Source organism: Rhamphochromis sp. 'chilingali', assembly GCF_963969265.1.
Source record: "Rhamphochromis sp. 'chilingali' genome assembly, chromosome: 5".
Lineage (NCBI taxonomy): Eukaryota > Metazoa > Chordata > Actinopteri > Cichliformes > Cichlidae > Rhamphochromis > Rhamphochromis sp. 'chilingali'.
The window spans coordinates 36,877,893-36,891,688 of NC_137932.1; the positions used below are offsets into that span (position 1 = coordinate 36,877,893).

At 39.1% G+C, this 13,796-nt stretch overlaps 2 protein-coding genes across 2 annotated transcripts; one reads left to right on the top strand and one right to left on the bottom strand.

Moving 5' to 3' along the window:
- Positions 1-3,598: 3,598 nt before the first annotated feature.
- On the bottom strand, positions 3,599-8,591 carry LOC308397781 (pyroglutamyl-peptidase 1-like). Its single transcript, XM_080883890.1, has 5 exons — positions 8,436-8,591; positions 6,669-6,721; positions 5,583-5,699; positions 4,753-4,985; positions 3,599-3,893 (listed from the first exon to the last, which is right to left on the bottom strand). Exons 1-5 carry the CDS (start codon positions 8,467-8,469, stop codon positions 3,698-3,700), a joined length of 633 nt encoding a protein of 210 aa, XP_080740016.1. The 5' UTR covers positions 8,470-8,591; the 3' UTR covers positions 3,599-3,697.
- A 1,304-nt stretch (positions 8,592-9,895) lies between these two features.
- Positions 9,896-13,590, top strand: lsm4 (LSM4 homolog, U6 small nuclear RNA and mRNA degradation associated). Its single transcript, XM_080883352.1, has 5 exons — positions 9,896-10,012; positions 10,538-10,579; positions 10,940-11,038; positions 11,525-11,705; positions 12,704-13,590. The coding sequence occupies exons 1-5, from the start codon at positions 10,010-10,012 to the stop codon at positions 12,817-12,819; spliced, it is 441 nt and encodes a 146-aa protein (XP_080739478.1). The 5' UTR covers positions 9,896-10,009; the 3' UTR covers positions 12,820-13,590.
- The last annotated feature ends 206 nt before the right edge of the window (positions 13,591-13,796 follow it).

Genomic DNA, 13,796 nt, shown 5'->3' on the forward strand with positions numbered 1-13,796 from the left:
ACATCACTTGTACTTCTTTTATTTCAAAGCCTTTCCTTTACAAAGCCAGGATTACTTACTGTAACAGTGCTTTGTTAATGAAGCTGAAGAGCATACCTTTCAGAGGATACTCCCAAAACACAGGTAGAGCACACACTGATATTAAAAAAAAAGAAAAAAAAAGAAAGTACTTTTTGAGGTAGCCACAAGGACAGCATCAGTACTACATCTCTGACCTGACCCACTGAGAATTAGTAAGGCCTTTTCATAAAACACATACCCAACAGCAAGGCACAGGAGGGAGTTTGGGGTCAGAGGTCACCTCATGTAAATTTGAGGCTTTAACTTTTGTGAGAAGAAATTCTGTTCTTACACAACTCTTTTTTTTTTTTTTTAAACTTCTCTGCACACACAAAGTCACAAGGTAAAATATCAGCACCTAAAACAACATCAGAGATTTCTGAAACACCACAACCAAGAAATGAGCTGTGATAAAAAAGTTTAGGTCTGAGATGGAATTCAGTTATGTTCAGCTCCGTGCTTCACTTTGTGATGTACAGAACAGCATTAAAACAAAATACAAAGCTAAAAATGGCAATTTACTCAAATTTAATGGCACCAACTTGCTTAATTATTACTGAAGCACTACACAGTGTCAGGTATTATGACATAGATACAGTGGTGTGAAAAAGTGTTTGTCCCCTTCCTGATTTCCAAGTGTTTTACATATTTGTTATACTTGTCACCTATTAAACCAAGATAACCTGAGTAAATGCAAAATGCAGTTTTTACATGATGATTTCACTGATTAAGAGAGAGAAATTATCCAAAAGTAGTTGCCCTATGTGTTAATCATGAATTTACTGCGATTAACCACATTTTTTGGAAAGCTGAGTTCAGTTTCACTAAATAGACTCCGGCCTGACTACTGGCAGACCTGTTGAATCAAAAAAAATCCTTAACTATAATCTGTCTGACAAAGTGAAGCAGGTTAAAATATCTCAAAAAGCAACACATCATGCCACAATCTAAAGAAACACCTGAGCAATAAAGTCTGGGAAGGAATGCAAAGCCATGTCTAAGGCTGTGGGCCTCCAGTGAACCACAGTGAAAGTCATTATGTCATATGGAGTAGACTTGGAACAGTGGTGACGTTTCCCAGGAGTGACTGGCCCACCAAAATGACTCCAAGTGAACAGCAAGGACTCATCCAGGAGGTCACAATAGAATCCAGAATAAAATTAAAGAATCACAGACTTGTCTAGTTAAGGCCACAGCTCATGATTCAACAATAAGAACCAGACTGGGCAAAAATGGCATCCATGGGAGAGTTCCAGGAGAAAACTACTGCTGACCAAAAACAAGAGAAAGACTCATCCCACATCTGCCAAAAACATCTTGATCATCCCCAAGAGAGCTAGGAAAATGTTCTGTGCAGCATTTCAGAAAAGGAACATCATACCAACAGTAAAATATGGTGGTGGGCTGTTTTGGTGCCTCTGGGTCTGGAAGACTCGCTGTGCTAAATGAAACCAGGAATTCTGCCGTCTGCCAAAACATCCTGAAGGAGAATGTCCGGCCATCTGCTTGTGACCTTAAGCTGAAGCGCACTTGGGTTCTGAAGCAGGACAATGATCCAAAACACACCAGCAAGTCCAACTCTGAATGGCTTTGGAGTGGCCTAGGCAAAGTTAAAAAAGCAGTTTCTGCTCTAAAACCCTCCAGTGTGGTTGAATTACAACAATTCTATAAAGATGAGTGGGACAAAACTCCTCCACAGCACTGTAAAAGTCTCATTGCCAGTTATTGCAAACGCTTGATTGCAGTTGTTTCTAGTAATGGTGGCCCAAACAGTTACTAGGTTTGGGTGGCAATCACTTTTCCCACACAGGGCCATGTAGGTTCCCCTAAATAATAAACACTTTCATTTAGAAACTGCATCTTGCATTTACTTGGGTCATCTATGCCTAATATTTAAATTTGTCTGATGATCTGAAACATTTAAGTGTGACAAACATACAAAAAAAAAAGGAAGCGAGCAAACACGTTTTCACACCACTGCAGATCTATCGTTGGGGCATGAACACTGTATTTAGCAGTATATAAATGATTACAGGCCAAAATTACTTGAACTGAAGCTGTGTTAGGTGTAGGCAGTCAGATTCTCAGGAGCCAGGGAGTGATCGAGATGACAAAACACAACACAATCCAATTTTTTTTTAAAAAAAAGAAAAAAAGAGCATTTACTCTGGGAGTGTTACTGCCATCGCCATGCATTCCTGCTCTACGTCATAATCACCGTGAGGAAAAGGGTTGACAATGGAGGTCTAGAAAGCTACACAAGTTAAAGTGACAGAAAATAAAAACAAAACAGAAGCTTTCACATTGCTTGAGAAATGCTGTCCAAATTCCAGATCAAGTAAAACTGAAATACACAAGAAAAGAAAGAAACCAAGTGCTACAGAAAAGACAGGAGGCCCAATTCTGACTGAAAGCCAAGTCCAACTTCATCAAATCAGATTCTCAGATAAAATAAGCAGCTACACCTGATTTAATGACAGGAACGACAGAAAGTTAATCAAGGAAACAGTTAGAGCTGCACAACCACAAAAGAATGATTTCCAAAAGGTTTAAGATAAAATATGCAATGTCAAAGCCAGCAGGCATCCTCAGACACAAATCACAGCAAGTGTCACTATTTCACCATCCAGTGAGTCTGGGAGAGTCATGCCCAAAGTGCGCTTTAACAACAAGGCTACATGATATGAACTACTTCACTCTATATAACTCATCTGTTACAGTTTAATACAGACTTTCTACAGTTAAAATCCAGTTGTGCAGCCTTGATGTATGACATAATTATCCCACTGAATCAATGAATGAGATCTGTGAAGTAACATTGCACATCCCGGGGCCAGATCTCAGTGGGGGTGGGGGGTGGAAAGAAGGGGGTGTTTCTGTCAGAACTGGGTCGACAAACTGGGGAAATGTGAGCTGGAACCAACCCGTTCCCTGATTTAAATAACCTTTGTCAAAGAAGGCAAATTTACAACTTCTTATAAAGAAAAAGGACTCAAGAAAACAATTCAATATAAATGAGAAAAGCACAGATAAGCTTTAGAATACAGAGAGGAGAATATGTGAAGGAAAATAAAATGAGCAGTTTACTGCTGGATGTTTCATATTAATCCATAATGCAGACTTTTATGTGTGCTACGTGAAACCTATTGTGACCAAGTAAGAAAAAAAAATCAGAGAAAGAACCATTATGATTACAGTTTCCCCCAAATGTGTCTTCTATAATAATTTTAATAACCCTACCCCTATAAGGTGCATTATTAGGAGTCACATTTGGGGTTACAGGTTATAATATCTGCCACATTAGAGACCACTTGCTGCGTCCGCATGTGAACAACACAAGCAGCATTTTGCTCCTGTGTTTATCTGGTTTTTCCTCACATTTTGCTCCAATGTCAGAATGCTTCCAGTTCTTTTAAAGCTTACGTTACAATGAGACTGTAACAGAATCAGGCCTAGCAAAGCAAGAAGCAAAGAAGCAAGACAAACTTTGAAAGCAGATTATACTGTGAAGTGTCATTATTACCAATTAAAGATACAGTTTAAAAAAAGGGGGGGGGGAGGTTTGGCTACTTGTGATTAAGTGCAATTTCTCTTGTGTGGTAAGAGCTGGAGAGGCTAGTTGGTATATGGAGGTCACTTAGTGGAAGTGTTGTTGGCAGTGAATCTTCCCCTCAGCTTGGTCCATAAGCTCCAGCATCTCCTGGATGACGGCCTGCAGTGCACGACCCAGGTCTTCTTTACTGTAAGGCTTTCCAAGAGGAGGCACATGAATAAAGGCAGAGCGGCCGTGGCTCAGGTACAGAGAGGTGTAGTAGGTAAAATCACAGAGATACCTGTCAAAGAAGGGAGCACGGTATTTAATAAATGAAGAGACTGACTCCATAACACAAACAAACAATAAAACAGCATTTCCATGACGCAAACTCGCCTCTCAGCTGAGCCACTCAACCGTGCACATACCTTCAAAGGGCCCTGATCACTACCTGTCACACTGAAGCATTGTTATGTCACTGCTAGACCTTGACAGCAGTAAACATATTTTGCCTTTTCCCAAAGGCCAAACTGCATAACGTGACTACTGTTTATATCATTACTATAGCCTGACAGCTGTCAGTATATCAGAAACACTGCTGTTTGTGGCCTAGCAGAACAATTTCAGGCTGCCTCTGAAATCTAAAGCTTAAAGCTTCAGTCAAAACTTCTAGATTCAACTAAGACAGACTTTACTTCAAGTAAAGCATCAGTTTAGCAGCTTAAGTGCATTTATCACTGCAACTAGCAACTAGCTAATTTGTCAGCCTAGTGTAGAAACTTTCAAAAAGCCTAAATTCAAACCATGAGAAAATATAAAAATAAACTCCAGAAAGCTCAGATTCAAGTCAAAGTTCTCTGTCTGTTCATCACTGGGAACTTTGTTTTCGATCTCTCATTATAGTAAAAATAGTGATTACAGTTTCTTTCAAACATTTGCCTCAAAAAACAAAAAAAAATATTAGTCAGGCTCCAAAAATTGAACTTCAGCAGAAAACGCTGATAAGGTCTCAGTATTTACAATCATAGCAACATATCTGTGCCGAGTTCTGAGCTAGCCATCTCTATTTAAAAGTACCGCCATGTGAGCAGTACATGCAACAGTTGGACGGATAAAGATACACAACTTGGTAAAAGAGAAAAAACACATTAAATAATGACCTCCCGGCATCTCTGGAGACAGACACGGCTACTCCCAGCCCTGATGCATTCACTCTTTTGCAGACCGATTCCATGTCAATGATCGAGTTGATGCAGTCTGGGCCTCCAACAACGCAGCACTGTGAATCGGGGCAGAAGCTGCTGTTGTCCAGGCCCTTGTAACCATGATTTCTTCCACACTTCTCCAGCGTGACAGTTGTGGCCATACCCGAAACTCCAACATGAACTACCAACTGTCCAACAAAGAAAACAATAAAAACACAAAGTCAGAATGACTAGACTATTGTAGGCTTCCCTTACACCTGAGGCATCCATGCTCTCGAAACAGGGCCTAGGATTATTTTACTGAAACAAAAAAAAGCAAGGAAACTCAAGATAAAAGCTCAAGCAGAATTTTACAATGTAGCCCCTTCATAGCGAGCTTTTAACAAAGGCACTTTCAAGCCCATAATTCATTGTATTGTTCATCGGGGCTTCTAACTCTTAAAGCAGCGGTCCCCGACCCCCGGACCAGTTGTTTGGTACCGGGCCGCAAGAGTTGAGGCTCGGGTGTGAAATTCATGATTTTAGTTTTTAGCACTATTTTTATTTTTTTTTTAATAGTTTTTATGGTTAAGTCTGTGTCCCTGGGTCTTTTCCCGTGTGTTACGAATACATCTTTTTTGGTACTGGTACTGGTTTTATTTTGTTGTATTTATCTGCAACACCTTAAAGGCCGGTCCGTGAAAATACTGTTGGACATAAACCGGTCCGTGGCGCAAAAAAAGGTTGGGGGACGGCAGTCTTAAAGCGCAATAATGCTGTCAGGTTAAATTAGGCTCTCCTCTTACCAGTGGATGATACTGCTTCCATAATGAAGGAACCAAACTCTGGACTTGTTGGTACTCAACAGGAACCTCGTGTACATGCAGATTCACATCACTGCCCAGCCCGAGCTTCTTCAGTTCCTGTCAGAGTAAAATTAAAACCTGAAGTTTAGAAATCATTCCACATGTTGAAACATCAGTTTCAGCTTCTTCAGTTAAATTTAGATAATTTACAAAACTTGCAGTAGATAAGCCATGAAATGCATTCGTCATGCGGCGCTACGCGCTGTGGCGACCCCTTGTGAATAAAAGAGCAGCTGAAAGTAGTTTTACAGGATACTGTAGGCTGCCTCCTTTGCCTATGCTCTTATCATTTTTACTTCATGCTCACTGACATCACTGACTTCATGCTCTCTTAATGCTTTGCCATTCCCAAATGGTATAATTTTACAGTCAACTTGGCAAACAGAATGAACAAATACTTCAACCCCAAACTCAGGCTTCTTCAAAAGCAAAATCAAGAAATAAAATATGCCAAACACCGACTTCACATATAAAAACAAACAAATCTGTATCAAATTCAAAGCCAGTAACCCAACAGCTCCCCCAGTCTCCCTGCAGGACAAATAGCCCTGGACACTGACCTCCCAGCTGTATTGAAAGGAGGCTTATTTGACCACGTCTGTAACCCTGCCACAATGTGCCCTTTTGTTTGCCTTTAATATCCTTATCAAGTCCGTCTAGACACCCTGACAACCACCATCATCCCCCCCCACAAAACCTCTGACTAACACTGCTACATAGTACGAAGCCGGCTGTCAGCATCGCAGAACTGCCGCACAAACATCTTCCAAGTGTCGGCAAAAACCACATGACAACCTTCAAGACTTTTGAAAAGCATTTTTGGAGCTAGTATAAATAAATAAATAAATAAATAAATAAATAAATAAAAATAACACCGTCACACATTTTAACTGTATGGCACATTAACTTGTATCAAATAGACTTTTCCAAAAGTCATTTAAGTGTAAATACCAATTCTGCAAATTATTACCTCTTTATTAGATGCTAAAAAAATGAAACAAACAAACAAAGAAAGCCAATAAATACCTGTACTGCTACCCAGCTAGCGTTGACAGTGTGCTCTCCAAATGGCCCGAAACCTGCAAAAGATGTCAGCTGCTGAATTAATGTGGATTATGTTTGTGGTGTCTGCAAAAACAGACTTTTTTATAAGATTTATTTATTTGTTTAAATGCTTCTACTGATATGACCTTAAAGGTAGTTTCTAATGGAAAAAGGGGGCCGTTAAAGATTTGGGTTGACTGAAATGCTGATTTGCAATATAAAGGTATACATTTCGTCTTTTATGTCAAATGCAACATCCTTTTCAGTAGCATGACTGAGATGTAATTACCTGTTGTTTGAAATTATAAACTGTTGTTTTGAAGAATGCACCTCATTATTAATAAAATAAAGACCCGCTGATGCACAACTGCAAATGAAAAACGGTAAAATCTCAGCAGCCCATGGAAATTCACTCGGGGCTGTTTATATAAGGCTCTACCACGGATTCCCCCGCCCCACTGTCTATCCTAGGGTCACTGGGTCCCTGGGGGTTGGGTGGAGAGGGGATCAGTCAGTCTGACAGGCTGATGAAAAGGAGCAGAGTGAGGGGCCGGCAGCTGCCAGCCAGCCTGCTATTGTGAAGGTGCTGTTCCCAGGCAATCTACACTTCTCCTATCAGCTGGGGAGACACGTTTCTGCACCCCTTTGTGTCTATAAACAGCAAATTAATGTGTCTGTTCTGCCAAACGTCACCATTTAACACTGCTGTTTGCACTAACGAAAATATGTTCATATAGCTGGACTTGAAATTGCATCGGAGTGTGATTTAGATAAACAAATATGTGCATACACAGTACTTGTTATATTAACAAGTATTATAAATTGGTGATTATTACATAGGGATGTAACTTTGAATCGCAAGTGATGCAAAATAAGTTTTCTGAAATACAACACAGAGACTGGTTGATGAACAGCAGCTCTAAGTCTACACTAGATTACCATAATGCAAAATAATGAGACTAAACAGGATGAACTAGCATAAAGAAACTCATTCAATAACTTATCAATAGTGGAACCTAGTCACCATCTGGGAATAGGATATGTATTTTTAGCCACAGATCTATAAAGGCATCACACACAACAACTGGACAGAGGAAGATACGAATAATTCAAAGCAATAAAGAATAAAAAACAATAATTTAGGCTAAACGGTTCATTATTAAAATCTCTCTGTATTGTGTTTTCACCTTTATCTTTTGTTCATCTATCTATATTTTGTCGATTACTGACATAACTCCTATGATATCAGTTTTTTTAAACTGAAATAATTTCAATAATGTCCCAAGTCACAACTAACAACATCTAATATTTATGAAAATATATGCATTATTACCTTTGCTGCCATATGGTATTGTGCTCAGTATTAGTGACTAATACTTCAGATGAACACGAGCTATTTGAAAGCATTTAGAAACAAATATGATACCGTAGCCATAGAGCAAAACAAATGTGTAGACAACACAAAAGGCGCTTGTTTTTGGAGGAGTAATTTGTTTACTGTCTGCGGCCTTTCAGCTGAAGTCATCTAAAACAATGGTGAGACCACCGAACCGGCCTGTAGCGTCAATAATGCATCCCCCCCAAAACTCTAAAGGGTCAAAACTCCCACAAAACAACTCGTTCCTTTCTGTACAGTTGCAACAGAGTGGAGCAGGAACGACCTGACGCCATTAATGGAGCAGCTTTAGTCTCCTCAACTTTTCCTCAACAGACAAAAGAGACAACGACAGCGGATAAAAGAGCCCAAACCTGTAACGACCACAGCCCGTTTACTGTTATCCATCTCCCGTCCCGTTCACGAGGAACCGTTGCCTCTTTTTCTCGGTCTTTACTTTGAACAGGGTTAGAACGAGAGTCTACCCCGCAGAGCTGACGGCTCCTTCTCCCACACACAGACCAAACCGGAGGTACTCCCTCCTTCCGCAGGCAGCCTAAGACGTGACGTGATTACGTCAGCACCCCCCGAAAAGCTACAAAAATGTATACAAAGGCAGTATACATTTTTGAAAGATTTTTTTAAATTGCTCATTTATTTATTTGTTTAATTGAAAAATATAAATCCATTCATTGCCTGCGCTGAAGATGTAACTTCAAAAATGAATATTATTTTCATTTTCTATTAAACTATTTACATTACTGTGCAAAGGTCTTGAGCTACCCGTTTTTCTTTATATTTTGCAAGTAAAATGGGAAATAGGTGCAGATATATATCGAAGCATGTGCAAACATACATGAAAATACAGAATATAAAGCAAAAAACAGAGTCTATACAATTCTAACCAGCATGAAAGTCAATATTTACCTTTATTCTTTTATTCTTCAACACAACTTGAACTCTATTAAGCTTTCTCGTGACCTTTTTTAATATGGCTGTTTTATACTTAAATGATATAGGTCAGTGTAAGTGGTATAAGAAAGAAAGAAAAAAACAAAAAGCATTTCTCTGAAAATGGTCAACTATTAGGATGGACTGTAAATGAGTTAAAAAGCAATGAATTTCTAAGGAAAAACTTTGAAAGACCTTCAGAAAGCCTGGAGAGCTGTTGCTAATAACTGCTTTAAAATAAGAAGAAAGTGGTTATGGTTGTATTCTACATTATAATGATGAACAATGTGTTGAACTCAGTGTGTTTTTGGCTGTTGACCTGCTTTTGGATTTCATGTAAATCCTGTGTCTCATATCTGAAAACTTTTCAGTTATTTGGATCATTCGCCTCCATTTCCCAGTGTATTTGTTGACTTTAACGATCAGTAGTTTCAAACAATTGGTAAGGGACTAAAAATGTAAGAAGAAAGAAGAATAAAATTCTTTAAATAACTAATCTAACTGTTTGCTCACCACCAGAACGCCATACAGTCTCCGGTTATCAGTTTTAAAATCTGGGAGAAAACATGGTTCAGATAAAGGGGATTCTCTGCTAAATTAAACACCCACTAGTAAACTATCTTTATAAATAAAACAAAATAAGTATACCTTAAGTATATCTTGGGAATAGGAGAGATGCAGCTAAAATAAAATAAAAAATGCAATTTTAATATTTGATCTGATTATTTTGATGATATTTTTTACTTTACTTATTCTTATTCCTATCCCTTTAAAGTGGCAAACACGAAAAGAGATGCACATTTTAATCTTCGCACCTTTCATTTGTGCTCATTTGATATTGGAAATGCGTGTTTCTGACAGTAGGGGGCAGCATCATATAATACAGCCATGAATGCGCCTCGCCACACCGGAAGACAAAGAGTAAAAGTAGGTGGGAAAATCGTGTTAGCAAGTAAGACACTAAAAGAAAAAAAGAAACAATCAAGAAACCATCAAAATGGTGAGTTGTTAAAACTTTTATTCTCTTCAGTGGCGCTGAGTGCTAGATTTTCAGCTAGCATTTTCAGTGCTAGCAGCATCGCCTTGCCTCTCTATACTCGGTCCGTTAGCTATGGGAAGTTAGCTTAGCAGCTAAATTAAGCATCGTTTACGTAAACTAGTCGTTTTTAATAAGCATATATATCCAGACTTAACACACAGCTTTGGAAAGCTTTTAGGTCGTGCTCCACTTGCTGAGGCGGGGATTTATTATCTCGTTTAGCTCCATACTCTTGCAGCTGTAAGGTTACTGACAGTTCAGTGGAGTCGGTGAGTAAACGACGTAGACATAAAGGCACTCTTAAAAAACCTGAACATAAAATCACCTTCATGTCTTTACGCCAAACACCGCGGCTATGGAGACGTTTTCTCTGGAATAAAACACTCCTGGCTGTTTTATGCACTCTCGCTTCAGTGCTCACTTCGGTAAATGCTGTTGATTACACATCTTTTGCCATGTTTGACCTGCTTCTCTGTTGTTTTGCAGCTTCCCCTGTCTCTGCTGAAGACTGCCCAGAACCACCCTATGGTGAGACTAACCTGGACCGTGTATACAATTTTATATAACAGGCTGTAAAATAATAATAGTCATGAGGAGAGAAAGTGACATCTCAAGATTTCTTACATGTAGAAAGCAGTGAATTGTAAATGTGTGAGCAGAAAATGATTCAGGTTTCTTTTGAAATTTATACTGTATATAATTGTGGATTCAGCTCTGACTGTCTCATTTTATTTTGCTAAACTATCGCCCGTCCTAATTTCTTTTTAGAACTTTAATTGGCACAAGTTCAGTTTAGTTTTTGTAGTGAGTATTGAAACTTTTAATACAGCTGTGAATTCTGAAAACATTGTAAGACAAGCTTTCCCCCCTCGTCTTTTCTCTCTGTAGTTGGTGGAGCTGAAGAATGGAGAGACGTACAACGGTCACCTGGTCAGTTGTGATAACTGGATGAACATCAACCTGAGAGAAGTCATCTGCACATCCAGGGTAACACTGACCTTGCTCTTACATTAAACTCTAGATTAATGACTGATGGTTAAAAAAGACAGTTTTCAGTGATTACTTGAAGCTTTCATTGTTGTGTGCAGAGTTATCATTTTATATTAAGGCTGAGTAAGTTATTTACACTTTTTGGTGGATACACCTGCTGGCTGTCTGCGCTCTGGTGTTTGTGCACAGCCCTGCTTTTCTCTAACTGTTCCAAAAACACTGATTTGGACTGAGCCACACATTAGTCTAGATAAATGGGTACAGGGAATTTTGAATGGAATGAGAGTGAACTTTTGGATTCCCCCCCCCCCCCCCCCTTTTGCTGTAAATACACTACTAAAGTATTGTTTCAGTACAGATATTTCTATATATGTAGCTGTTCGGTCTTATGAGAGAGTGCTTTTTTTTTTTTTTTTTTTTTAAATCTTGAGTTAATTGTTAAGCCAATTTGATGAACCGAAAGCCCCACTCCACCTCTCACAGGATGGAGATAAGTTCTGGAGAATGCCTGAGTGCTACATCCGAGGAAGCACCATCAAATATCTACGAATCCCAGATGAAATCATCGATATGGTGAAGGAGGAGGTGGTGTCGAAGGGGCGTGGACGTGGAGGCGCCCAGCAGAACAAACAGCAGGGCAAAGGAAGAGGAGCAGGTGGCCGAGGTGAGAGGAAGCAGCTTTTGTTGTTCGTGCTGGATGTCTTAATAAACATGGGAGAGTACTGAGTATCGTTTCCACATTTCTGTCAGTTCTTTCCAGAGTGTTCATAAGTTAACAAATTTACACCTGATAAGTGTAAAAATAAATTATCTAAGTTCAACTTTAATTTCACTGAGGTTAAAAAATTATCGAATCCCTAACCAATCTAGGAACCCATGACTATTATCGTAATCATAGCTGAAATTTCTGACAGCTTCTACCACATACAATTATGCAGGATTTGACCAACAGGAGCCTCATAACTTTTTCTTATAAGTGTTTCATTTAAAGTCTTTTCATATCTACTACCTTCCTTTTTTTGTTCACATGAGAGAATTTTGGCTGCTTCACATCAAAACCTGATGATTTGTAAAAGATATCAAACAGATCTTTCCAGTTGGGCAGCACGGTGGTGTGGTAGTTAAAAATGTGGCCTCTCAGAATAAAGGTCCTGGGTTTGATTGCATTGTGGTTTCTGTAGGCCCCCAAATCTGCTCGCAAAGTTGGACATCCACAAATATTTTGGGGATTTGAAGGATCTATGTTAACTTAAGATACACTCTTGAAAGTCCGTACTGCTAGAGCAGTAGTACCAGATATTTCCCTATTTCCCTAGACCTAGCTAAGGTACTTTTCTTAGAAAATGAAGTTTTGATTCCCAAGTGCATCTTTCACCCCCGATTTTCTTTTTCCTCTGACAAACCTGTGATAGTCAGGTGTGAGGCATTTCCAGTTATTAAACATATATTGGTCTTTACTTGGTGTTGGTGGCAGGTTCTTTATAACTTTAAATTTTTTCTGTTTTCAATGTCACATACCAATTCTCCTTAACTGCATTATTAATTCTATTTATTTTTTTTCTATCAATTTTAAATATTAAGATTTGGTCATGTTTACAGGGGAATGGGGATACTTTCTGTTACCTGCTCTAACACAGACTTTCTCTTGTATCTTCTCTGTAGGTCTGTTTGGCAGCCGTGGCCGAGGGATGACTGGCCCCGGTCGGGGTCAGCAGCAGCAGCAGCAGCAGTCGGATAAGAAACCAGGAAAACCACAGGGAATGAAGAACCAGCACTGAAGGACGACGCTGCACCTCTGACAACATCCTGTTAATCAGTGATTCTTCCTTCGGCACATGAAGAAAAAAAGTCTCTGTGGTGTGTTTTTTCTGCTGTGATCTTTGTTAGGACTGATTGTCACAGAAATCTCACTGTGAGACGTTAAGAGAAGCCGTGCTTTTGCACTGAATTTTGTTTTTTAACATCTGGAAGTTGATATTAACATTTTTTTATGAAAATGCCAGTGTATCGGCCAGAGCTGGCAGACTCCTCCTTTAGCATCAGTTTGTATATCGTTATAACAAGAACATTTTGTATCATAAACCACATTATCTAAATTCCACTTTGCATCTGTTGGTACACTGGGAAAATGTTTTTACTTTTAGTTTTTGACGGTTGTCTCCTCAGGTGTGGTTTTCATGGTGTAGTGGCCCATCTTCTGTTGCAAGAATACTTTGTTTTCCTCGTTGTTTGTGAAGTTTTGTGGTTTGAGACCTTTCTTCTTTTTTTGTCTGCTTGCTCCGCTGTGGGGTCAGTCACAGCAGGTGAACAGCAGACTGATAACCAGGAGACACAAATTCAGTCCCTGTAAATTAACACTTCTGTTAAAACGTTTGTAAGACAACCAGTTAGGATATACAGACAAAAAGATTCTCATATTCTTAAGTCTGAAATGGATAGAGTCCAACATGTGACGTGTTGGTTGGGTTTCATTTTATTTTTGTAACAAAAGACGATATTGTAATTTATTTACAGGAGAACATGAGAATAAAACAGCTTTTGTTAAAGGAGTTGTAATTATTAAGTACTCATGTCTGAGTCTCAGTTTGCTGTTCAGGGTCTTGTTCAATATTGTGGTGAATTAAGTGGTGCTGATATCAAGCTTTTCTAGTCTGAACAGTCAAAGTGCATTAATTCATACACTGATTTATTCTGTGCCTTTTGGGGCTTTTAAAGTAATGGACACACACACACATTCTGAGCCATAGGTACCACC

Coding starts and splice junctions, on each gene's coding strand:
- lsm4 (XM_080883352.1), top strand. Junction 10,580..10,939: donor CTGCCCAGAACCACCCTATG/GTGAGACTAACC, acceptor TTCTCTCTGTAG/TTGGTGGAGCTGAAGAATGG. Junction 11,039..11,524: donor AAGTCATCTGCACATCCAGG/GTAACACTGACC, acceptor CACCTCTCACAG/GATGGAGATAAGTTCTGGAG.
- LOC308397781 (XM_080883890.1), bottom strand. CDS start 8,469: ATGGATAACAGTAAACGGGCTGTGGTCGTTACAG. Junction 6,722..8,435: donor ACGGGCTGTGGTCGTTACAG/GTTTGGGCTCTT, acceptor CATCTTTTGCAG/GTTTCGGGCCATTTGGAGAG. Junction 4,986..5,582: donor GGAAGCAGTATCATCCACTG/GTAAGAGGAGAG, acceptor TTTGTTGGACAG/TTGGTAGTTCATGTTGGAGT.